This window comes from Lacerta agilis, chromosome 12 (assembly GCF_009819535.1).
Source record: "Lacerta agilis isolate rLacAgi1 chromosome 12, rLacAgi1.pri, whole genome shotgun sequence".
Classification (NCBI taxonomy): domain Eukaryota; kingdom Metazoa; phylum Chordata; class Lepidosauria; order Squamata; family Lacertidae; genus Lacerta; species Lacerta agilis.
The window spans coordinates 43,588,240-43,615,677 of NC_046323.1; the positions used below are offsets into that span (position 1 = coordinate 43,588,240).

The 27,438-nt window shown below is 40.9% G+C and overlaps 1 protein-coding gene across 1 annotated transcript; it reads right to left on the reverse strand.

Annotated features, from left to right (window-relative positions):
- Positions 1 to 1,746: 1,746 nt before the first annotated feature.
- Positions 1,747 to 27,438, reverse strand: WDR60 (WD repeat domain 60). The gene is given in 27 exon segments (XM_033165257.1): positions 1,747 to 2,042; positions 2,623 to 2,846; positions 4,173 to 4,304; positions 5,071 to 5,170; positions 6,466 to 6,526; positions 6,877 to 6,928; positions 7,803 to 7,864; positions 8,750 to 8,863; positions 9,872 to 10,034; positions 12,165 to 12,337; positions 12,994 to 13,123; positions 13,475 to 13,560; positions 13,760 to 13,871; positions 15,304 to 15,433; positions 17,047 to 17,149; positions 17,378 to 17,615; positions 18,946 to 19,020; positions 19,165 to 19,236; positions 20,044 to 20,104; positions 21,724 to 21,791; positions 22,840 to 23,160; positions 23,750 to 23,802; positions 24,653 to 24,769; positions 24,772 to 24,882; positions 24,885 to 25,077; positions 25,616 to 25,669; positions 27,288 to 27,438. Coding segments are annotated over 27 exon segments (3,192 nt in total). The 5' UTR covers positions 27,303 to 27,438; the 3' UTR covers positions 1,747 to 1,870.

Below are 27,438 nucleotides of genomic sequence, written 5' to 3' on the forward strand. Positions count from 1 at the left end.
CCTATAATATTGCATTTTACACTGCTGCAACTTGTCCCGAGACCTCAGGGTGAAGGGCTAGGAATAAATAATAATTAAAATAATCTATTTAGAAGTAAGCCATGCTGAATTCCATTAGGACCTACTCCCAGGTAAAGGGATATAATATGAGCCTTAATTGTATTTAGGTTCCACTGATTTAACTTAAATTGGTTTCAACCTAATGATCTTGAAAACACTTCTAAACCTGAAGCCCTGAAATATATGCGAGCACTCGAGATTGGGGGGGGGGGGAATATTTAGGGAACCAGAGACATGTGCATTACAATGGCATTATATGGGTTAATGCTGCATTATTTAAATATAACAATAATCTCTTCTTTGTCCCAAATGTATTTTGCATAAATAACCATATTTACTAATAATGGTTTGGTGCCCTCTTGTGGACAAGACTGTCTGAATGCTAAATATTTGTATATAATTCACAGGGAGAGCAGGTAATTGTATTTAGTCTGTTGCAGCAAAAACACCATAGCGGACAATGAAATATGAAAGTTTAAAAGCTACAATTTACACTTCCACAGACTGGGTGTTATGTATTTCCTTTAAAAAAATAAATCCTGGGAGAGAGTAATGTGCAGCTGTGACTGCAAGTTGTTTTTGTCACGAGAGGGTAATGGTCTCAGGATTTTATTTTTTAACATACCAAAAGATTCTCTGCTGCAGTTGTCTTACATGGCTACTCCTCTGGAAGTTACTATTCATGTACCTGGATTTTTATTCACTCCTATCCCCAAGGCTTCTGAGCAAAATAAATGTGTTACACAGATAAAAAATAAATAGGAATCAACAAATAACTGACAGACAAAAAAAACCACAACCATCCTATTATCAGCATATTAAAATCTCTATATCCTGAGTTCCATCTGAACCCAGCACATCTATTTTACCCCTGTCCACTGTAAGCCAGTACAAACAGGGTCTAACAAAGCTGAAGTTTGGATGAATTGTCATTCCGCTCTAGTCTTCTTCGTTTTGTTGGACTGCCATTTTGAACCATATTTCCCCCAGAGTGACCACTTAAGTTCTATTCACAACCACCTTTTACCAAGAAATGGACATTTTCGGAAATCACAAAAGCAGCGTGCAGAAGCTGTATATTCCATTATGTGTTTATCTCGTATAGCGAGTGATTTGGGGCTTTCGCCGACTCCAATGAAGATGTCCAAATACATGCATAAGGAAAAACTGAGTTTGCAAGAGAAAACTAGAGACAAGCAGAATTGCAAGAAGAGTCTCAATGGCCAGAGTTGTCCCTGATTCTATAATGCCCCACAGCCACACCAGAAGCAAGGCACTTAACACGTAACAGGTGTTTGAAGAAACCAAACACTATATTAATTCCATGGGCTCCAACCCAACATTATTAAATGTTTTGTAGCAAATTAATGCTCTTTATTTCACATGAGTAATAAATATAACTATCTAACGGCTTTCAATTTAAAAGCAGATACCCAAACTTCATAGGAATGCATGTTCATTGTTTTATTCTAAAATATCTATAAACAATTGCAATGCATAGCGTATACTAAGTAAATACATTTTTGGAATTAAATATAAATACAATTTATATCTCCCCTTTGCATAAAATATCATGAATATTTGTTCTGTTTTATGTTTGATAAAAAAAATCTCTATCTCAGGTTCAAATACTGTGTCGATACTTTAAAAATATATAAATACTATTTACAAAGATGAATGAAAAAATATGAAATCATATGTTTTACTCAAGCGATGTTAAGCTAAAACCCAAATATTAACAAATACATCTAAAATCAAATGGTTGTTATATGTGTGTATTCACAGAAAGGCATATCTTTCTTTCTTTTTTTTACAAGGCCTGCTGCAGAAGTAGGTTTAATTTCTCAGATTCCTCTGGCTGAGGTAGTGCCCACTTCTTCTTTACGTACTTTATGTCTATTGTTCCAGATTCTTTGGCTAGGGCAATCCCCAGGAGACCGCTGGGTTTTTCAGGCTCGCCCAGTACAGCCATAGTTATAACCCTGAGGAGAAAACAGTGCTTGTTTAACAAAGGGAGGGAGGGAGGGAGAGAAAGGTGAAGAAGTAAATCCCTCTCCATTAACCTGGCTGGGGTCAACTGTCATTTGGCTCCTCCTGCTTCCTGTCCAAAATGGCCTCCACAAGCTGCCATTCCATGTGGCTTCATCTGAGGGACACAGCAAGGACCCACTCCCCACATTTGCATCAGCTTCTCCTCACTCCCACCTCCAAAAGCTGTCTCCACCCCCAACCACCCTGGTGCTTCATCATCAGGAGAAGAGACTCAATGCCACAGCCATTTGACTCCTCCAGCTGCATCAAAATCCCTCTGTTCCTCCTGGAAGCCCCGTCAACTACCTTAAGCTTGGAAATTATTTACCAGAGGGAACAGAGAGGGAAACGTGGGGAGGATTTCCTTCCTGACCCCAAATGTGGTGATTACCTGGACCATGATCGTAATCTTCACATGGGTTCAGGAAGTGTAAAGCTCATAAAGACCAGAGTTTATAGCACGTGAACAGCGGTCGCTAGTACCAAGTTTGCATGACTATTGCTAAAACACCGTGCTATGAATGGACTTACTTATCGGACCAGATAGGCTGCTTGGCTACGGGAGCCAAGTCGTTTTCCAGCAGGTCCCAAATGTAAACGACAGACATGGCATCCAAAACAAAGAAGACGGCTGGTCTAGTCAGAGCCCACTGCAGGGAAATTATGGGCTGCCCGCTTGTGCTGTTGTTCCACTGCATAAGCGGAAGCTCAGAGGTCATTTGGTGCAATCTTATGCTGCCATCTGAACAGCCCACCTGAAAACATAAAGACAAAAACCTTAGCGGTTTGCTGGCACAAGTAATCCTCTTACTGATTAAAACATACAACCAACTCTAAAGGGAGCCACACACAGTTTGCCACTCACCTGCAGCATGTAATAACTGCCCACAAATAACTGCACATGAGTGGCAAACTCCAAGCACACCTGGAATGCTCTCCCTCCTATCTGCCTGCTGCTGGCTTATTGCTTGCATTGCCACAAGCATACCTGGTAATAAAAGGTCAGGCTGACATTAGAAATTGTTCTGTGCGGGTGGTTCTTGTGGCGGCAATATATATCACACAGTACCATGCTGTGTGATTAACACTCCAGCTCCCTTGTGCCTTAGTACCAAGGAAAGGGAGACTGAACTTTTTTGACTGAACGGGTTTCAGGCTAACTGGCCAGGTTGGCGAGCATCATTCCCTGCACCCAAATCTTGCAGAAGCGATGCAGCGTTTTCCCCAGTCAATATCCACAAAAGTAACTTGTGGGTGCAGGCCAAAACTTCTGAGCTTATTTTCCCTGTTTGTTAACTGACATTAAGCCAGATTTCCCCAGTTTGGGACATAATGGGTGGCTCTGGCTTAATACAAGCCAGAATCGTTATACTGAAGCCAGCACATGGTAAGAGGAAGGTGAGGGAGGAACACTCGACCCCACTGCTCTTGCCCAGATTCAAAACAATACTAGAATGATAGTCTGAATCAGGCCAATATTGCTATAACATATAATCTGAACCCAGAAGCTTGCACAACCCTCTTCTGTGTGCCCAAGGGGGCTCGGGAGTCATAGCAGGCCCGGCCTGGCCCCATACTGCACAGCAAACCTTTTTGGAAACTAAGAGCAGTTTGCAACATGGCATAGGGGCCTAATTTTCAAAGCAGAACATTTCACTGGGCACATTCAATCAACACCATGAGCAGACTTAAGTGCTTATTTAGAGCCTGACCAACTGTAGAATTTCACTCTGTTCAGCTATTACAGTCACGCTGCATGTTCATGGCCCTTTCTCTGGTTATGGTCTAGCCGAGCGTATGTAAACAAAGGTAACTGTGCGTGTTCTTACACTTGACGTTCATCTCTGTTTTTAGTTGTATTGTACGAAGAATTACGAGACACCATTGTTGCCTCATCTCAGAACAGACTGAAATCTGAGTCATGCTGCCAGTGTTGCGGGTTGAGCAATTCTGATGCTACTTGCAAAATTCTTTACAGAAAGCAAAGACTGCTCCACTATAGGATACACCCATTTTCCTGTTTAGCTCTGTTAAGCAGCCCAGATAAACTCCAGCCAAGTAATGAAAATGGGCATCCATACCAAAAAGATGGGCTTTCCAAAAGGAGAGAAGTCGATTGCATTGATTCTGATTGATCTCGGCGCCCCCTGCTGTGGTTTGAACCACCTGGGAGGTATTCTTAATTCATGCCTTGTACCATGGCTCACTATAGCCTGTGAATTAAAAAAGAGGGGAGGGTCTCTTATTTCTGCTACATTAAATGAAACAACCCAGCTAGGCTACTTCTTGCAAAAAAAAAAAAAAAAAACTGGAAAAGAAATGATATACCCAGAAAAGAGGATTGGATATATAAATTAATTGAATTTACACAATGGGCGAAATTAACTGCAGCAGTAAGATATCAAACAAGTCAGAAACTAAGATCACAGTGGATATGGTTTGAAGAATATATGAGTAAACACTACTCTAAAGATAGCATGCTGTTATGTTTAGATTAGTTTGTAAAGTTGTTTTAGATAACTTAATAGTTTAATAAAAGAAGTAAGATAGTGATACATGAATTGCAATGTAAACAAGAACGGTAAAGAATTAAAGATGGCGAGCACTGGTGGAGGGAAGTCACAAGGGTATATTATCGTCCACCTATTGTTTGTAATTTTCCTTTATCCCTATTTTTTTCCTTTTTGTTTTGTTTCCTTTCCTTTCTGTTTGTTTGTCTGTAAGGTACGTAAATTATTGTTTTGTATGCATTTTAAATAAATAAATTTAATACAAAAAGCAACAACCCACGAAAAACACTTTACAGAGAGCTGCTAGCGTTATTTAGAATTTAAAATGTAGCAACTTGTAATAAGAACCTGAAAGTGCATGCATTTAAAGACGTCGCCATTAAAATGTTAACAAATGCAGATGGATCATAGACAACATTCAGGAGAGAAAAGGAGGCAATAGTGAAATTAAATAGAGAATGTTACTCACAACGTCTGTTCCGACAACAAAATGATTTGGATTTGAAGGCAGAAATTTAATATTCAGTGTCTGAGGTACCTTCATGAGCACAGTATCCCTTGAACAAAATCTGGAGAAATGTCATAGGGATAAATTGATATATTGTAGAAATGTTGCAGTGTAGAGTGCTCTTATTCAGTGTCTCATGCTCCTTTCCAAGACATTTCATTCCATTCTTCTCACCAATTTCTGTCCTGTCCCCCCTAAACAGGCAATCGGTATTGTGTGGATACTGAACATGTTTAGCCCTCAGTGAGCTGTTTTTTTAGAGCTTTTCTCAAAATGTTGTTTGTTCTGCTGTAAATCTTGGGGTTCCCCCAAGCATGCTGATACCTCCCCCCCTTGTTTCTTAGTGTCCCCATATTGGCAACAATGCTGTTGGCACTCACCATCTTAGTCCACTGTTAGAGGGAGCTGTAGGTAAGGATCCTTCTCCCAAATGATTTTTCACTAACAGCAGCATAATGCTTAGCCTGCCCTCAGGTTGCGTTAGAAATAGCAACCACATCCACAGCTGCAGTTGTATAAAGGCACGTATGAAGCCTAAATGGCTTTTACACTTTGAGAGGACAATGCAAGCCTCCAGCAACTTAAGTGTTTTCAAAAATACTGAGTAATTCAGGTTGAAAAACACAGATTCTGACAACAGTAATATGCCTGGCTATACAGTGGTACCTCGGTTTACGAAGTTAATCCATTCTGGAAGTCCGTTCTTAAACCAAAACCGTTCTTAAACCGAGGCGCGCTTTCCCTAATGAGACCTCCTGCCCCTGATGCCCTTCCACCGTTTGGCTTCTGTTCTTAGACCGAGGTAAAGTTCTCAAACCAGAGCTCTACTTCCGGTTTCGCAGAGTTCATAAACCGAATCATTCGTAAACAGGGCTGTTCTTAAACCGAGTGTCAGGGAACAGGCAGTGCCCAGTGGGGCGGTGCAGGGGCTAGAGAGCCCCAGCACCACGGGGATAGCAGGGGAAAATCCAGCGAGAGTGACACGCAGGAAAGCAGCCCAGCGGAGAGGGGGCTGGGGGATGCTCCAGAGACCCAACACCCACTCAGCGGGCACAGACAAGGGGAAGCAACGACACTTCCGTCGCCCCAATTACGTAGGGGAGGGTAGGAGGAGAGTGGGGGTGCCCAAGTTCTTATGTTGGGGGTGCTCCCGAAAAGCGCCACTTCCGGGATCTGAATGTGACTAAGCTGGTCATGGACTTTTGAGCTCCGCACTGTACGTATCTGCACAATAAAACCTGTAAATATACGGGACCTGAGTCGAGCCTCTTTACTCGCGAGAAACCACAGCAGAACCCTTACACCGAGGTACCACTGTATAGAACAATAACTTCAAGAAATGTGTCATATCTTTACCTGCAATTCAGCTGAACTGTAGAGCTATGGACCAGTTTTATTTTGCCCCCTGGAATTAAGCCTGTAAGTAATAAAACTGAATTATAATAAACAAACAAACAACAACAACAGCAATAATATAAAGCACTGATTTGGTGCTTTATGGAGATTGCAAACCAACATGTATTCAAGGTCCAAGATTTTTCCACAAAGGAAAGTTGGTAGATACCATCTCAATGCCTAGAGTGACTCTAGGTATACAGATCCATTATTTTAATGCTTCATGTAAGTATTGCATGCAACTCCATTGTTGGCTGCCTGCCCAGAACAATCCCAAGCTTCTGTGATAACCAACAATGCTTTTCTCACAGTGTCTGACTTTATCTTCCTTCCCTTCCATAAACAGCAGCTTCACTGAGGAGTTTCACTTACCTAAATCACTTTGTGAGCCTGCCAGATCCCCCTTTTGAAGTTCAACTACTACCTAAAAAGTGGCAAAAAATAAATTTTTAAAAATCAAGACAAAAGAGGAGGCATCATCACAAACATTCTGAAATCTATTTCAGCTTTCCATATCTTCTCACTAAGACTTTGCCTACCCTGCAGTTTACTAAATTTAAAACTGTACTACCTTAGTTCTTATTCCTTGACTTGCTGCTTATTCAAAACAAAGTTTGCTTTGCAGGCATTCTCCAAACAACACACCCTAAGACCAGCTTCTCCTTTCCTAAAATATGGTTGTGGGCTTGCTTGCCCAAATGGATCGTTCTCTTAAAAAAATATTTTAAATCTTGCATACAATGTGCAATTAGGCATTCCTACTACACTAAAATTTGCAAATCATGGCATACCATATTATCCAAAGCTTAGTAGTGAAAAGGTTATTGGCTGTCCTTTATCCTGCTGTGGAATGTGAATGAAACAGATCTTAAAAAGAATACATAAATGCTCCAGAGGTGCAACAGAAGAGTGGTCTTCCTCAGAAATAAAATTTGCAGCCACCTTACAAACAGGAGAGCATGACAGTGGTGGTAGCAGGGGAGAGCAATATGGAGTATTCTTGTGTAAACCGCATTGAAAATCTAGATCTAAAAGCAGAGTAATTCTTTAAAAAAGGTTATTATCAGTTTTAATAGGAACCAACCAAAAGATGCTCATGTTACTTACAAACAGGATTCACAACAGGATGCCCTAATTAGCAGGAAAAGGAAACTGCATTTCCCAAGCGATAACATCTTTATTTTCAATGTTTGTGTAAAGTCTCTCTCAGAAACAGCCAAAGTGGCTGTCATATTGCACGAAAAAGCTATATTCCTGGACAACAAGTGAGTAATAGCTACGGAAAAGTTCCAACTCACCCACAGACTGAGAGTCCCATTTTCATCCATAGAGGCAATCTGAAATGAAAGTCCTAACATTTCTGTAAGGAAAAATGGTAACTCAGTAATTATACATTTGCAGAAGCTATGGGTGATCATACATTATTTTGCCCACTTAAATTTGACCCCCATAAGATAGGTGTTAACAGAGATATTGACATGCTAGAATTTCATCCTCAATACCGAGGCAATAATGTTCACTTCTTTGTTTGTTAAATTAATATGCTGCCTTTCCACCCATCAAGTTTCCCCAAGCCAGCTGACAGAAAGAAACAATTTAAAATATCACCATGCCATAAAACAAATACAGAATGAAACAAACCGTGCAGTGAAACTCAGCAGCAGAATAATGACCAGCCAGGGCTTGTGTCTCTAATGCTTGGCTTGTTTTCTAACTGCCCGTCCCTCTTAGTTTGCCAAGCAGCTGGGATGGTCAAATACCTCTGGCAGGACCTCTGGCTCCCCAGCTTTACAGAAGCCAAAGACTACAAAATAATGAGAGCCCTTTAGCAAACCAGCTCCTCCAAGGAGGTGGAGCCTATTACACCCCAGTTCTGGGCAGCCTATGTAAAGCTTCAGTTAGCTGTAGCTTTCTATAGAGACAACATCTCGGGTAGCTGCCTTAGCAGGACTCCTTTGCATCCTGCATGCTGTTTGATGTAGACTATTGACTGGACACCACCTGCGAGCTTCTTGCTTCCATGGAATTAGTTAACAGTATGGTTTGATCCCAAAAAATAAACCAAGGTTATTTGTCTGCTAGACTGAGTTACGACGTTCAAACAAGCCATACTTTGGCTAAACCAACCATGGCGTGTGAACTATAGAAATGTTTATAGGCAAGGAATTCCAGAACAATGACAACTGCGGCCACAACCTGTATTTCCAAAGAATATTTGTCAATTTTTGGAGAGCAGTCTACGTACCTTCCTGAGATGAGAGGTAGGAAAGTCCACAATTCTGCTCCTTGAAGACAGATGTTGAGACAGGTTCGACTGTCAGCACAGAACATGTGTGGTTTACTGAGGCAAATACTCCATCTATAGTTGAGAAATAAGCAAACAGTAAGACCACCCATCCAACCCCAGTTGTGTTTAATTCAGGACTGTAGTGACTGCTAAACTGGTGTGGAAACAAAAGTGCTTAAAAAAACAACAAATTTCAATTAAGGTCTCTATTCTCTTTAATACATGTTTATATTACTGCATATGATGTTAAAAACGTCACCAAGTGTTAACCCTATTATACTGAAAGCACCATGCCCATTGCATTTCAAGCTGGGGTGTTTTTCCTCAGAAGATACAGGGAGCAGAATTAACTCTAAATTCTCTAATATTAATCATAAGTTTTCATACAAGCCACTTGAGTGGTGAGATGGCAAACACGTCAAACTAGGAATAACATTTAGATTTACTATACAGTCATACCTCATATTATGGCCGCTGCGGGTTGCGTTTGTCACAGGACATGAACACGCCGAACCCGGAAGTACCGGAACGGGTTGCTTCCGGGTTTGGCGCTTTGCGTATGTGCAGAAACGCCGAATTGCGCTGTGCACATGCGCAGATGCGACGCTTCATGTTGCATTCTGCTTATGTTGTGAATGGGGCTCCGGAACGGATCCCATTCGCAACATGAGGTACCACTGTATTATTTATTTATACTCCGCCTTTTCCCCCTGACAGGCTTCAGGGCAGCTTACATATAAAAACGAGAACCACTGAAAACATAGAAAAAGCATTAATTAAAAAACAATTTGTTGGAAGTATTGCTAATAGCCTCTGAAACATGCCAGGCTTGGTATATATTCTACCAAAAAAAAAAAATATGATACTACTTCACTGATCTTCTTTTCAGCAACTTTAATTACATGGCTTCATCCTTTGGCTTATCTTTTTACACATCTTTTGCATGGAGTGGGGGAAAAAATACCCAAAATGGAATTGGAACAACTTCATATTTATGAACTATGCTTGTTCATATATCATGGCGCTGGCCACTCAGGTTGCAACAGATGTGATGATATCATTCAAGGGATGTTGACCAACCGGTAGAAAATGTTGGAGATCGAAATGTCCAATCTGTTTCATTGACCTTCATGCAGTGGTGCAATCTTGAGTCTTCTCTGAGATCCCATACCAGCACTGAACCATCAATTGTTCCAGCAAACACTAAAGTGGCCTTACTAGGACTAAAGCAGCAGCATGTCACCTATATGGCAAGACAAAACATCCCGGAATTACAAATGAGGGAAATATAGTTATACTGAATGTGTTTTGGTTTGATGGGAGTCCAACTTAATGGAAGGGAAGAAAAATGATAGATTTCATTTTCCTACATGGAGCACATTTGATATTAGCACCATTCCAATGATATAATATAATATAAATAGTTTTAATGTAATGCAATGATTGTGGGGGGGGGGGATGATGATGTAGTCTTGAACCCTTAATCTTACACTCTAATTTAATGTTGTGAACTGATCTGAAATCTGTGCATGAAGGGTGGTACAGTGGCACCCTGGTTATCGAACGTAATCCATTCTGGAAGACCATTTGACTTCCGCAACGTTTGAAAACCGAAGCATGCATTTCCGGAAGAATTTTCTTATGGAACACTCAAAACGGAAGCTGTGTGGCACGTTCGACTTCCGAAAAGTGTTTGAAAACCGAAGCAGTTACTTCTGGGTTTTCGGTGTTCGACTTCCGAGACATTCGAGAACCATGGTACCACTGTATACAGATTTGATAAAATATGACACAAAGTAATCAGTTTTTCACATGCAGTACACTATGGAATCAAACAGAACATAAAGGAATAGAACTCCTCTCCTCCCTGAACAAAAATAGAAGATGAACTACTGCCTGAAAGCTTTTGTAGCACCTGAACAGGAATGTATCTAAATGATGTGGGGTGGAAAATTTTTCAAGTGCTTTATTTCCCCTTGGAAAACTTTGTTTCATAAGTTCATTAAAACAGATGCCAAATACAAATGACTATTAAGCGAGCTTTGTAGTTTTAACGTATCTTTTGCTTTGTTTACAAAATAGAGTCATACCTCTGGTTGCATTTGCTGCAGGTTGCGTTCGCTACTGGTTATGAACACGCCGAACCCAGAAGTACCGGAATGGGTTACTTCCAAGTTTCGGCGCACACGCATGTGCACATGCACTAAATCATGCCTTGCACATGCGCAGAATCGCTGAATCATGCCGCGCACATGTGTAGATACGGCACTTCAGGTTGCACTCTTTTCATGTTGCGAACAGGCCTCCGGAACGGATCCCGTTCGCAACCAGAGGTACCACTGTATTTGGAAAACAAACAAGTTAAATAAATTAGATCACTCTCTCTAGGGGCATCAGAAGAATTCCCAATGCACATTTGTTTCCATAGAAAACAAGAGTTTCTGTGTGTCAAATCCTTGAGATGAGACTTTTCTTTCCCCGAGCAACAGCTGTTCTGGGTTTAGCCCATGACTGTCTAAATGCACAGGCATGCTCTACGAAAAATCCCATAGAGGGCAGACTGTAAGAGGGGGTGTGGAAGCTGATCTGGATGTAAGCTTCCTCATTAAGAGAGAAACCACTGTGGCAAATTTTGAAGATAAAACAGGCTGCTGGAAGAAGGAAAGAAGAGAGGATATTATTATTGTGCATAACAGAGTGCCTTCCCCATGCTGCAGTGCTCAGCCAGTCTCTATAGGTGGGAATTAAATAATCTGTTGCTGCTGAGTTGAATTAAAACATTTTCTTTCTAATATTTGACTTAAGGGAATTAATCAGAACTGAGCCAGCCGACCCACATGTGGTGACCCAGTTAGTGAACTTTTATTGGCCTGAACTGAATCAAAGTGGAACGACTTCAGTTGCAGTTGAACCTGGGCTTGGAGTGTGTGTGGTGGTTTGGCTACCTGGTAGAGACACCAGTTCAATCTCTTGATAGTCATATAGCGAGGCAGAATGTTCCGAATTGGACAACATACCGTGGATATAAAATTCATGCAATTTTTAGATTAGCAGTCCCAAACTGCTTTGTAGATATTCAAATATTATTAGCGTGCACTTGAGGAAAAATCCTGTTATAGCAGCCTTCCACTTAATCTACAATACTCTGGTAATCTGGAGAGAGTTTTTCCTCTTCCCTTCTCTTCTGTGATGAAAGTGGAAAGCAGGGAAGGTGGCAGAACTAGAAGCGAAAGGTCAGGCAGAAGTCTTGGGTGCGGTTGTGGCTGATGTGGGTCTGCGGGCAACAATTAGATTAGATCATATACAGAGAGGTGCACTGCTTATGTTTTTTGGGAGCTAGTGCATTAGACAGTGGCATATCGTTAAAGCATACCTGAGATTCACAAAACAATAATTTCTGAGGACTAGAAGGTTGCCAGACATTCCACACACAAATGATGTATTTGCTGTCCAGTGGTAAGCCATTTGACTTCTCAGGAAACCCATGAACAGAAAGCAGAGCTTGCCTCTGACCCTGCGAGATGTGCAAACAGGACACCCTTCGACCTGGGGGGGGGGGGACCAAAAATCACAGATTACATTTTAAAAATCTATTATGGCTCAACTACACAGAAGACTGGTGACTGGATCCCCCAACGGTTCCCTTTTTAGTTAAAAGCAAGAAGGGTGGTGTCTGATTTTGGTTTAAATAGAAGCACTTGAGAGGTATTGATTTGATTAAGTAATTAGGGTGTCTAATCATGGTTCTCCCTTCTCTTATCTACTTTAGCCCTCAGTCTGCAAGACAAAAGCTGCTGCTATGTAAGACTTGTGCCTTGTGCGTATCTAGGCAAACTAACAGGCATGCTTCTGTAGTCAAATTAGTTGAATTTAACTTTGCAGAGGGCTGCAGATGGATCAGAAGAATGTAACGATTGTCTCGCAGCACCAGGCCAAGGTTCATCTACAATTCCATTCCCAACAGCAGCTGGCTAGATAATGCTGGAAATTCACAAGCAGGGAACAAAACAAAGATGGCCTACTCCTGTTGCTTGTTCCCGGGATCTGGTATACTGCCTCTGAACAAGGAGGTTCTTCTATAAACTGCTCAACATCGTGACTTTGGCTATGTATCGGTCACAGGCAAAAGATCTAGACATGTCTGCAAAAGATTAGGAGTTTCTGGTGCCCCGCTATAAGATGAAGAGCAAAAAGTGTCTTACCATTCAAGAAAGGAAGATTGGTGTTTAACTGGAAGCACCTGTCACTAATAGACAGACTGGATGGTCGTGATCTCAGATTCCGCCGGGGCTGTGTTGCTACTTGATCTTCCTCAAGCAGAACTTCAATAACCTTTAAAAAAATAGTATTTATTGGAAATGTGGGTGGGTGGGGGGGAATCTATTACTCTTTCCTTCAGTGTTAATAACCTGCTAAATAATCTGCTGGCTCAAACTGCTTTTACCTCACTTCAATGACTAAGAAGAAAAACTGAATTGGTGGAGCTGTTGTAGAGGAGTTTGTTCCTCCTTGGGTACCCATTCCTACTTGATTAAGGAGAACCATCCCATATAATGAAAACCAGGTGAGGGGAAACACAAATGATCATTATGTCTCTTGTCTACGTAAGGAACATACTAAGCTCCAGACTATGGTTACTACTAATTATTATTTTAACCATGAATATAAAAGTAAAATACATACCTGACAAGCGGATCTCAGAAAACTTGCCAATCTCTGGGAATCAATCTTTGGGGTAAGGGAAGATATATCACTGCTGCTTTTTGGACCTGAAATGAGACCCAAGGAAAGACGATAATACATTACTCAGAAAGTTCCAAACTACTACGTGATACTTTTATATTTTGTGCTGCTGAAGCCAATAGGAAATGACCACCTGATAATAAGAGATACATAGTGAGGTTTCTCTTAGCATGTTCTTGAATTATATTACATTTTAACACCTCCACATATCTAAATAATAATCACCTCCAGACACAAGGGCAGTTTCTCCAGGATGTTGGGTCCATTTTTCTTGAGTCTCTATTTCATCAGTCTGAACATCCCTGTCCAGGTTATCTTCATTCCACTGTACATAGGCCTAAAGTAGAAATATGAAATTACTGGCCAAAATATCCCATTCACTCTGAGCATCTGCAGCTGTGAGCCACTTGAAATAACCATATGCTGTATCCCAAAATACTTTGCACCTCACGAAAAATTCAAGGTACTAAGTTGCATTATCATCTAGTTCATAATGTAAAGAAAATATGTTTCTTTTTTCTTTTGGATGTTTAAGATAAAATCTTTGAAAATGATTGCCTATAGTACTGAGTTTAAAAAGTAGTTGTTTAGAATAAAGAAGAGAGACACATTAATCTTGCTGAATCCCATGGAAACATGAACTATGCATTTGGTCCCCAAGGAATAAAATAAATGAACCGGAAGGTCTGTTTTGTTGACTTTGCAGTATATTCTCTGGGTGTACTAAATGGAAGCTGCTGACTAGCAAAGAACACTATTACTCACAATAATGGATAGCAGCACCCAAATATTCCTGGCCTGGAAGACTCAGTCAAGGCAACCAAAGGGAGGGATGTGTCTCTGTGCATCAGACAAGTGAGTTTGGAATAGGTGGATCTTGGACCTTCCTGGATGAGCCAGCGCAACTCCCTCATCCAGGGGTTCATATGGTGGAATTTAAGCCAGCAGAAGTCCCCCAAAAGGGGTGTGATGGGACAAGGAGAAACTTGCACCTATTCCAAACCTCTTTCAGCTCAGTCATGTGACCTGGCAATCCAATGAAACTTACACTTGCAAAAAGAGTGGTGCTAGTCAAACTCTTATTTTAAAGGCTTGTTTTCCATCTGCTAGGTACAGGTTGGTTCAGCCGGCAGTGGCTCACTCCTGAATGGAGTTTGGAATAGAGGATAAATTGCACTGGCATAATTTATCCTAGCACAAATTATGCTGTCATCCTATATTTAGGATTAATCTGTTATCCTTTAACACCAAGAGCACAGTGAAGACATAAGGTCTCAGTGATGGCCAGACTCTGCCCTCCAGCTGTTTTGGGACTACAGTTCCCATCATCCTGACCAATGGTCCTGTTAGCTAAGGGTGATGGGAGTTGTAGTCTGATTTCATCTGGATGATACCTACTAAGTATCTAACTTTTTTCTAGTTTGCCCTAGTGTGAAAATTCTTATGGCTGTAACTCTTGGCTTTAAAAGTACTAGCAATGGCAAACGTAATAGGTTTCTCTTGCATTAGAAACATATACCCCATTGCCAACTTCATTATCAGAAATTAATGAATGTTTTGGGGTACTGTCAGTACTGAAAATGTTGTATTTATTTAATCAAAACATTTATACCCACCCTTTAGCCAGGAAAGCTCCCAGAATGGCTTACAAATAAATAAAAATAGCATAGTTCCTGTCTGTAGGCTAAAAACACATCAGAAAAGGAAGAAGGTATGAAAGCAAACAGGAGAAATGAGAGCAGTCAGAATGAATATGGTGTGTGGTGTACCTGCTTGGTATTTATTTTCCCGAAGTTCCGGATATACATGTCATATTCATTCACTGGAGGCAAATCCAGCAAACAGAAGGTGACTGAAAAGTCCAGGTCAATAAGCCGGAGCAGTTCAATGCTACGTTTCCTTGAAAACACGTCACAAGAAAGCAAAATGCCTAGTAAGAACTAATTATAGTGACATGTACAGGTGGTCTAGAAATATTCTCACTCCTAAAGGGAAGAGCAAAGAGTTCAAAATCAAGGCACATAATTTGAAGGAATGGTTTTATGTTTGCAGTTCCAGTGCACTTTGAGGAGAATGAGATTAATGCAATTGAATGCCTCCTGGGTAGGAGCTGTTTCATTTCTGTATACTTTACTGCACGAAGCATGCTGCTGACACTAAGGGCTCTTTCAGACATTACACAGAGAGCAACCTAGGTTTGTCACCAAATTTAAGATCAACAGGGACCTGCAGCAAATCACAGCTGCCTGACATGTATCTGCACAACACATGTTTTTGCAAGCACATATTTATAGCATTCATAGTCTATGCTTTTAGGTTTACACTTAAAAATACCTTAGGTTTTAAATGTAACATGTATGCTGATTCTAAGTATATGTTACAGTAATATTACGTGACAGAGAATACTCCTGGTTAAGGTTTATTAAATTTATATCTCTTCCCACCAAAAAGGTCTCAAAACGATTTACAACCAAGAAAAACAAAACAAATTAAAAACCGATTTAACAATTTGATTTTCCTGAATAAAAACTATGATGAAGCTAGTTACCTATACATTTCCCCCCAGGAAGGAAACTCTGAGCAGACTATTTTGGAATGTGATCACCAGACTGCTACAGGTGAAACTCGAAAAATTAGAATATCGTGGAAAAGTCCATTTATGTAAGCAATTGTTTTCATTAGCTACTGGAGTTTAATATATGAGATAGACTCATGACATGCAAAGCGAGATATGTCAAGCCTTTGTTTATTATAATTGTGATGATTATGGCATAAAGCTGATGAAAACCCCAAAGTTGAAATTGTGAATTTGGGGTTCTCATCAGCTGTACACCATAATCATCACAATTATAACAAATAAAGGCTTGACATATCTCGCTTTGCATGTCACGAGTCTATCTCATATATTAGTTTCACCTTTTAAGTTGAATTACTGAAAGAAATGAACCTTTCCACGATATTCTAATTTTTCAAGTTTCACCTGTAAACTAGAAAACTAATAAGGAGACATTTCCCCCCTCTTCCAAAAGATATCCTGCACTAGCTCACTTTGAAGCAGAACTTGCCTTAGGTCAAGAGTAGAAATCATCAAGCTTCCTTAACTAAGGTAAACATACCTTGTTGCTTACTGGGGATAGACAGAGCAGATTAGGGACTAAACAGTTTCCTGCCCAATATAAATTGGCATTGGCAAAGATTACTACATCACAGAGCCTGAGCCCAGTCAAGAGAGACAGCAGGAAAGGCCAGAAAGACCTTTCTGTCTTCTCTGGCACCTCCACAGATAAGTTGCTGTTCTAGAATCATGCAAATATGTACCGATTTCTATCCCTATAGGATTGTGACACATTCAAACAATTTAGACCTAGTACACATGAATTGCTCACAAAAATACTTTATTGCACTTCGTTAGGCGTACAACACTTGTAACATTAAAAAAAAAACTATTGGAAGTTTACATGCAAGCCATCTTGCAAAAGTTACATGCAGTGATATATTTTAATACCACCTACTTCTGCTCACTGGCAATCTTTCTGATACTTTGCCGCTGTTTGGCAGTTTGGAAATCAATGAACTTTCCAGAAACAGGACTTCGAGCAGGTGACTCTTGCCTTTCTGCAAGATAGTAAGTATATTCATGAAATCTTTAAAATGCAAGCGGATGACTCCAATATATATGGATGAAGCCTGAAATGGTCAACAGGCTTGCCTACTTCACCTTTAGTTGCAATTAAAACCAGAAGAAATAACCTTACACTGTACAATGAGTGCAACAAATTTGTGTACATCCACAATGGGTCACTCTTATGACTGCTAACCAAAAGTAAGTGCCTAGTCACATACCTATTTTCAGTTCCTTTTCCCTTCCTTTTCGATTCTCTCTTTGTTTTGGGAGGAAGGTCTCAATCATTTCATTTTCAGCATTAATTGCTTTTTGAATTGCTTCTATTTCTGCGCTCTTGGCTACTGGAATTTTTCTTACTTTTTCTTTTGTTTCCCTTTCTTCCTTTTCTTGCTCTTGGCTATCTCCACCTTCATCTTCATCCTCATCATCTATGTCATCAAAATCATCTTCATAATCCTTCAGTAAGAACAGTAGCAGTTACTTTTCTTAAAGCACAAATGAAAAGCCCATACCAATGGTATTGCTCAGCAATCTCCACTGCCAACTCTGCAACCCTAAAAGCTCTTAAGCTTCCTCTTGCCATAGCAGATTTTCTTTTAAAGTGGTAGTGGTTCATTATCCGTTACTAAGAATGACATTTAATGAACAGTATAAGCGGAAGTAATTGCACAATTTATTTTAAAGAAACAAGCTCCCTTGGGTGGAGTTCTGTACAAAAAACATGCAGGCCTCCTTGAGACACGAAGGAAAGGAGCCTCTGGGTGTGGGTCATAGCTCAATAGTAGAGAAAGTCCCAGTTTCTCTACTACTGTAATTGTAAGTTGTTTTAAACTATTTTATAATGTGTTTTAATTATTGTAACCTGCCCTGGAACAATAGTATGAAAGGCAGGTGGTAAATAACAGTAACACTAATGGTCTGCTGACTCAGTAAAAGGCAGCTTCCTTCCTTTCTATTTTTCTGTGACAGTAGCTGACAGTACAGTACAGTTGTACCTTGGAAGTCAAACGGAATCCGTTCCGGAAGTCTGTTCGACTTCCAAAACGTTGGGAAACCATGGTTCCAAAAATAGTTCCCAAACAGGAACAGTCTCTTCTGGGTTTGCAGCATTCGGGAGCCAAAACGGTCAAGAACTAAGCTGTTTGAAAACTAAGGTACGGCTGTAGTCCCCCCGCCCCCAGCAACTCCCCATTATATATTTAAAGAACTCTTAAGTGGCTTTGAAGTCATTGCAATTAAATTCCTATATTCCTACTGCTTGTGGATCAGCTACATTTATTTGATACCGCTAGCTTCTTCAAAAAATACTCCTTTGCTTTAAGGTCCTCTGTTAGTTGCTCATGAGTAAGCAGGCAAAACTCCAAGTTTTCTTTAAGAGTTTTATTGTGCAAACTATGTACAGTGCAGAGCTAGTAAGTTCATGTCTGTATCAAGTGTCATCAGAATCCGGGAATGGCCCCTTCCAGTTCTGACCACAACAAAAGAGTTTCGGTATACGGAAACCCCGCCTCCTATCCTTTCGTTTCACCCTATGGGGTGCTGGAAGCTGCATGTCTCCTTCATCGCCCCTTGAGCAAGAGGAGTGTGGGGTCTCTCCAGCATCCTCAGAGCCCCTTCCCTCCATACCCTGAAAAGCCTGCGCCTCCCCGCTGAAAGCCTCGCTGCTCCCTCTGCTACCAGAGGTGGTGCTGTTGGTCAGGTGGGACCGGGGCTCTCTCTAGCATCCCGAGAGCCCTTCCACCACCTTGTGCTGCACCGGGGACATTTCCCTGACATTTGCACTCACCTCAAAATCATCTTCATAGTTCACAGAATCATTATCATAATTTGCATCTGGATAAGGTGTGTCCTTATTTGGTTTCTAGCAAGAAAACGCAAACAACAGAATTAAATCATAATATAACTGTACAAATGAAAACATTAATGGAATTTATTTCACCAGTGAGATTTAACTGGCACTGCTGTGTTCCTTAAAAAAATGAACATAATAATATGCAGCTCTTACATTGCCACTTTCTTCATTTGATAGCCTTTGCCGATTGGATCCCACAGCTGACAGGTTGTTACTTTTGTGGCGCTAACATATCAATAGATAAAACAACTCATAAGAGAAAAGCATTGAAATGTGGCAGAGAGTTCTAATAATACACCTTAGTTCTTACATTATGCTTTCAACTTCCAAGGCTGCCCTTCTGCATGTTAATATCTCCGTCTTAGAAAAGCACTCTGGAACACTCAGCCCTTGACTAAAAGACTAAAAAACTGCAGTCAGTCAGATATTACATCATTTTTTGTGTGTGTGTCTATGTCCATAAATAATCGCAAGCATTTAAAATTCTCCAGGGAGAGAGACTGCATAAGAAATTTCTAACAATACGTTTAGTGCATGATACAATACAGGGTGAGCTTGATCCATGTAAATGTGTCTAAGGCTGAAATCCTATACATAGTTATTGTGGGAGTAAGTCCCACTGAACTTAATGGATCTTACTCCTGAGTTGACATGCATAGGATCGTGCCAAAAGGTTGCAATTTTATGCAAAAGCCCACTGAACTCAGTAGAACTCACTTATATGTAAGCATGTGGAAGACCCTGCGCTAGAACTGGCTGCAAAACTTTCAACGATATAGAACAGAAGTTTAGTATAAGCACAATTCAAATAAAGATAAACACCTTCCAATCCCATTAGTTGAAAGTGAAGTAAAAAAAGTATATACTTAATTCTCCTATTCAAATTGACATGATTTGAAAGGGTGTGGCTGTGCCTTATATTAGGAGTCCCCCTTTGTAACTCTTCACTAAATTTTAGGTTCTTGTTCCTTTGGTTTATTACTAATTCCTACAATATTCTTGCATTAGAACACTGCAATAAAGCCACCTTACTTCTCGTTTTGTAGCCTCTTTTTCACTCTTGACATGGCTCTTTACTTTTTCTTTTGTACCACTATAATGAGAAGGAGAAAAAACACCAAACACAGAATTAAAAGGAGTGCCTACCAAGCAAACACTATTTCCATGGAAAACAAGGTCTCAGAACTGCTTTACACCTGTTCAAATAAGCTATGCAGGGGGGGTAATGATAAGTGATTTATGTTGAATCTTTTCCCACTTACACTGTAACATGTGACTTTCTCACATAGTGAGACCTGTGAACCTCTATAAGCACTTAACTACTTTTCATATCAATGCCTTGTGCCTTTGTAATGTCTCTCCAACACAGAAATTATTTACTTTTGATGAGAGAATATATTGAGGAACAATAGATGTACTGTGTAGTTCACCCTGTCCTTTCCAAAGTATCCATATATTTCTGATGGCAAAAAAATCAAACAAGATCCTTGCTTACAGAGGTTTGGCAGCTTTCTAATTTTGGAACAGCTCTTGCTTACAGAAAGCAGAATATGTGAATTGCATTTCATCAAGTCTTAAAGAATGGATTTCTGAAACAATCCTACAGCTCATGAAATAAAACTTAAATCTTCCCCACTCCAAATAACTAAATATATATCCCAATGCTTGTAGCCAAGACCGTCATTTCATTGCAGAATTCGCATAAAGCAGTTCCTCACTATGTTAAATATAAAGACCTATCCAAGCTTAACAAAGAGATGCCAGCAGCACTTGCTCTTATCCCAAGAATAGAGCTGAGCAGTTCAAAAGAAAAGGAGAGGAAGCAGCAGCATGTCACCCTGTGATGGGCTTTAATTTGTTTGGAACAGGGACACTAGGGAATCAAAAAGGTATCAAAAAGAAGTCAGATAGCTTTTTGTCAGGCTGAAAAACATATCCAACACAATCACAAATGTCTAAGCAAATAAATAAATAAATAAATTACCAAGAAGCTGGTGCCTAGGAACTGAAAATATTTCCCTCAAATCTATAAAGCATCATCTAAAAAAATATACGACGATGCTTCCAAAATATGTATGTTGGCTATTTTAGGAGTTTGACAGTGCAATCCTATATATGTCTACTTCAAAGTAAGCGTGACTGAATTCACGGAGGCTTACTCCCAGAAAAAATGCATATGGGATTACTGCCTTAAATATATTTTTCAGGCCCCTCTTCCCCTGGAAAATTCATCAAAAGGAGGAAGGCAGGACACAAGCGATCAAAACACCCATGTTGCACTAACTTGTGGAAAGAAATGGGTAAGCAGTCTGCCTTTGCACACTTTGGAGGCAAAGAATGCCAGGCAAAAATAAATAAAATCATAGAATCGTAGAGTTGGAAGAGACACTGAGGGTCATCTAGTCCAACTCCCTGCAAAGCAGGAAACCTAAACATACAGTGGACCCTCGGGTTATGTTACCTTCAGGTAACGTAACTTTTGGGTTGCGATCGCGGCAAACCCGGAAGTGTATACTTCTGGGTTTCGCTGTGCGCGCATGTGCAAAAGCGCTCTATCGTGTCACAACGAGTGTGCAGAAGCGGCACCTCATGTTGGGGACTTTTCGAGGTACATATGGACCCCAAGAACGAATTAAGTTCGTATCCGGAGGGTCCACTGTATTTATTCAGAATACAGTGGGGATTACTCCTAAGTATTTAAACAGAGCACACCTTTCACGTGGATGGCCTGCTTCAGCTTCATGCCTTGAGCTCTTGCCTTGGCTTTTATGTTCACGGAGCTGAAAATATATTGTTGGAAATACAATGATTCACAGCATTCAACACGACCAAGTATCTCCTATATGGATTAACAGGTGCACGTGCTCTCTTATATCAATGACTCTTAGTATATACAGCTTCGTTTTTAAAGAAGACAAAACTAGCAATGATTAAGCCTGTTGCTGGCGTTCACCAGATAGGCATCATATATTATGCAAACAATGCCTGTATTAGGGCTGTATTCACAGCACGCCTTAAAAAAGAAACAAAGCATACCATAAAAGAACATGTCATGGAGGTCTATGATTGACTTGGGTCCCCAAGACATGGACTCAAGATCAAAAGCAGATTGGTATTTCTCTCATATGTTTGGAAAACATGATCAGCAAACACAGTACACAGGCATGTGACGAGCAACCGTTAGTCTACATAAAGGCTAAGTACAATACCGTTACTTAGTGAGAATTACTTTCAAGTAAACATGGGGGGACTAGCCTGTAAATTAGTTTAGCTGCTGCTTTTCTCTTGCGGGAAAGTGTACCTCAGATGTACAGAATTAAGCTAAATTGAGAAATTCCTGAAAAGTTAACTTATTTCTATATTGCAAATAATGCTTATGTGTACCATGAAAGAGGAGCACATAACATTTTGTGCAATGCACTACTCTGTGCCATGAAATGGAGCTAGATTACTTAAAAACTAGACCCTCACATCAAATTTATCTCATGTTTTTCAAGCAGCAAACTTCACACTGTTTGATCATAAAACAGAATAATCCAGTGTATGCTGCCACCCTAAACTCTTTGAGAGAAGGATGGCATACAAATACAGTGAGAGCGTAACAAAACCAATCAATTCTTTTATTGACTTTTGGCTTCAAACAAATAATTTTCCATTGCAGAAAAGCATAATATTATATTTTTGTTTCCAGCCACAGTATTTCTTGATACTTTCTCAGCATATCTTGTTCGTTTTTGACACAAATTAGATTTCCAAGGCAAATCAGACAATTTCTGAATGTTATATTAGCCAGCACTGCTAGGAAGCTAAAGCCAATTTAAAACAAACCTTGTGGTCTTTCTTCTTCTTTTCGTTTTCTTCTCTGTGTTGTCTTTCACTGTTCTCCCTATGGTGTCTGTCTTCATAGTGAGACTGCTCCTTATGCTTCCTGGAGGTGTGCCCTTCTTCCCCATCCCTGACAGATGTCAAACTTCTTAATTTCAAAAACTTCTCTTTTCCTTCTACAGCCAAGAGCTCATGCTCTTTCTTCTCTCGGTGCCTTCTTCTTTCCTTATCTGGTTCCCGTTCCTTGTGTGACTTGTGCCTGTGTTCACGTTCTTCACCTTTGTGTGTTGAAACCTCACCCAAAGTATCGCTGCTCTCTTCATTCTGAAGAGAAATAATTTAAAAATTTTAATGAACCAAAATTGAAATTTACAAAGAATAACAAAAGAAAATAGATACTGTTTTACACACAAATCTACATACTTACATGTTTTACACACAAATCTACATACTTACTATCTTCATACATTCCAAAAAATAAAAAACAAACAAACAAACACACACAATTACACTTACATATATTGTCCAACACAACAACTTATTAATTATTTGTTATTCTTTGTGATGTGCAGTTCTCTGTTTTTTTTTTTGGTAAAATGGAAAATGAAATAAATAAAAATTAAAAAAAACAAAATTGAAATTTATCAAATTTTGTTACTAACAACAACAACAAGGTTGTACTGAGCATTCTTTTGAGAATATTTTTGGCACATTCCTGGAGAAGCAGGAAGAGCAAAAAGGGGTGTGTGTGAAAAACTCAAGGAGGTGAATAAATTATCAATCTGTTAAGGCATTTTTGAGGGGGGGGAGCATACCATATTTGCAGTTTGTGAGTTGCTGACTTTTCTTTCTTTTTCTTTACACACTTTCTTTTTCTTTTTTTTTAAGATCAAGGCTTCTTTTTTACTCTTACCTTTCTATCTGTGTGTTTTCTTTCTCTTTCTTCATCTTTTACTTTTGGGGGATCTAAAACATAATCACATCTATAAAATTAAGAAGTTTTATCTTCAGTACATTTCAGTCTCTTACTACACTACATACAACACAAATACAATATGTGCTACATCTCTGCAAGAAGCATTTCAGGGCTATTACTTCAATTCCAAACCTGTTTCAAGTAATGTGCGTATAGTAGTATATAACCAATAGCAAACTAGGGGAATTACTGGAAATGATAAAAACACACACACAAGTATCATTTAACTTTTCCTCACAGACTAGCTCTTTTTCAAGGTTTCCCAATGTATCCCTGAGATACATTCAAATCTCTTTGGGCAAGGACACCCATCACCACTGCATGTGAGGCATGAGAAGAAAATACCCTCCTTTCTATGAAGCAAAAGACAACTAATGCCTAGAGAGGGGTGTGGGTGTGTGGAATGGGGGGATCCTGCAGCCTAGTGTTCCTGAAACACCACAAGCCTCACTATATGGGTTTATAAGCACAGGAGGGAGCAAAGAAATGTCCTTCACCTCCAAGAGGAATAGACAAAGTGACTCATACCGGTAGGTGTACTGATTGGTTCCACCCAATTGAATTGGAAGGAAGACCACTTCCATGGGAGCAAGCATTTCTGAAAAAGAAATTGAGCTTAAAAGAAAAAAGCCCAGATACCAATGAAGAGGAAACTCCCTAGTCTATTAGGTCTGTCATCTTGTTAAGACAGACTATCTTTACAAAGTAGGAGATGAAAGGAAAAAGAACTGTTTGCAGTCCATGTTACTGCCATGCCTCCCATGCAAGAGTTTTGAGGCCCATTTTCACCTTCTTCTAAAGCATTATTTAAAAATACGTACAGTGAACAAACCATCCCACCTGCATGATCCTTGCTGTCTCTTCTTCTATAATGTTCTTTATCTCTTTCCCCCAAAGCCTCCATAGCATTTTCCATCAGTGTTTGATTGGGGTCATCTTTCTTATGCTTCCTCTCTCTTCTTTGCCGCTGTGTCTCTCACCACTTTTCCCAGTGTTATGTTTTTCTTCTTGGACATGTTTTAGCTTAACTTTCTCTCTCTCGTGTTCTCTGGGATGATCGTTTTCTCTTCCTTCTCTTTCCTTTCATTCTTATGTCTTACGTCACTCGATTTAGTAAGTTTTACTTTTTCTCCTGCTTTTTCTTTCAATTTCACTCTGACCTTCTCCTGATCCTTTGGCAAGTCATCAGCATCATTGCTGTCACCCTCTCGTGATTTCCTCTGCCGATGTCTCCCGTCTTCAGACTGACTATCTGATCGAGACACCTCAAGAAGGAAACAAGAAATGCAATAGTAACCTTTTTTATACACACACCTCTCTCTCTCTCTCTCTCTCTACACACACACACACACACTTGTGTGTGTGTGTACCATTTTTTTTTGTATTTGAAGACTCACCTTTTCAGGGGCAGCCTGTCCCATTTTGTCAGCCTCCTGATCCCAACCCCACAGTCATGGCCTCCCCATTCCACTTCCACCACAACCAGAATGCTCCCTCTCTCGACAAAACTCATGAGAGGAGGACATTCCTCAAAGTCTTGGCCACCCCAGAGACGGGGAAGACAAGCAGCAACAGTGCGCACTGGAACATACTCCCTTCTCACCCAAGGGGGGGTGTTCCTCAAAGCCTTGGTGCTCTTCTTCCTAGGTGCAACACAGCACACACCTCTCTCACCAAAACTCGGGGGTGTCCCACTGGCAGCACAAGCAGAGAGGAGGGCCTCTTGAGCTTCCACCATTTACTTCACCTCAACTCTTCTGGGCGCCACCTCTGCTATTGCCATCAGGTACAAATAAGTCTTACCTTAAGATGCTTCTTTAGTTCATCTGATTTCCAAGTGTCATCTTTGGTTCTTCTCTAGACCAAAAAGAATGGGGGGGGGAGGTATCTTAAACTGAGAGCTGTATTTAAAGCATAGGGCAATATACAAATCTAATTAATAATAATAATAATACTATCTGGCCAACATATTTGAACAAGCACTCAAACTACAACGCTATCAGTTGGAAATGATGGGAGATTATAGAGGCAGTTTGCTTGGACTGAAAAGACTAATAGTGAAATCTTCATAGTAATTTAAACCTATTAAACTAGATAATTTCAATGAGATAGTAGCAGCTGGTGTGGTGGGACAGAGTTACGGAGCCTCACTTCCAACACCAGTGTTGTTACAGTTTACCTGGATGGGGCAGCAGCAAAATCAAGGCTGCATGGACACAGTGCCAGGAGTACGGGCCAACTCTGCTGGAGTATCCATGCAGTTCCAACTTCATCACCTGCTCTGCCCCTCTGCAGCCCCATCCAGGTAAGCTGTTGCTGTGCCAATATTGGAAGGATGGCTCCAGAGCACCACACTGGCTGCTAGTGCAGGAACTAAGCTCTTCTCCCCCTTCCTCACCTTCCAGGAGCTCACCTTTTCACCCTCTATAGCAGATTAAATGGGGTGGGGCCTGTTCCAGGCGACCCAAAAAAAAAAGGGGGGGGGGGGGGGGGGGGGGGGGGGGGGGGGTCCGTTTTAAGGAAGACAAGAGGTCAGAAGGCTAGAAAAGCAGCCACAACAGCTGAAGCGTTTGGGAGTCTGGTGGCTGCAGAACTACAGTCAAGGTATTTCACTGCAGGTCAGTTGCCCAACACTGTTTAACCACCTTGCTGTGCTCAAATTCAGGACTGTGCATCTCATCACCTCCCGACTTCCCGTTTGAAATGACAATGACCAGGACAGCATCCTCCAACCACCTATTAGAAGTTGAGTCCCAATGAGCACAGCAAGGCTTAGTAAAGGTAAAGGGACCCCTGACCATTAGGTCCAGTCGCGGAAACTCTGGGGTTGCAGCGCTCATCTCGCTTTATTGACCGAGGGAGCCAGCATACAGCTTCTGGGTCATGTGGCCAGCATGACTAAGCAGCTTCTGGCAAACGCGTACCTATTTATCTACTTGCACTTCGTGCTTTCGAACTGCTAGGTTGGCAGGAGCAGGGACCGAGCAAGGCATACTTTCGAGCAAAACCTATTTAGGGTGCACGATCTCTTGCAACCAGTTCAGGCAGCGCTCACTCCCAAGGAGTATGAACAAATCAGTCCCAGATTTGCCAGGGGCTTCAAAGGTCATCTAGCCCACCCCTGCTGATACATAAACTTTAACCCACTGCTTCAAACCCTCTCCTGTGGAGGATCCCGTCATCTCTGTGACAAGCTATCAAGTATTTGAAACACCATCTGTGCGTGCCTAACTAAGAGCAAGCCCAGTTCTCCAACGAAACTTGCAGCCCATTCCTCGGCGTGTTTGCACTGAGTTAACTCCTGCTATGTCTCTACAGATACATTTGCAGCCTAAGAGTTTGATTGCCCTTTCAAGGCTGCCCCCCGTTCCCACCTCCACCTCCAGCCTTTCTCCGGGAGAGATTTACGCTATACCACCGACCCTCTCCTCCTCCTCCTCCGACCCTCGCGTCCCCACACAGATGGGCAGCTCACCTTATCGCCCTCCATAACAGCACGCAACCGCCCCTAAGATGCAGCATCCCCGGCGGCGCCCGCGGCTTCCCCTCGGGCTCTGGAAAAACTTGCAGGCCGCAGCTTAGGTTAGGCTACCTAGGCAACTGAGTCCGAGTTCCGCCTAGCAACA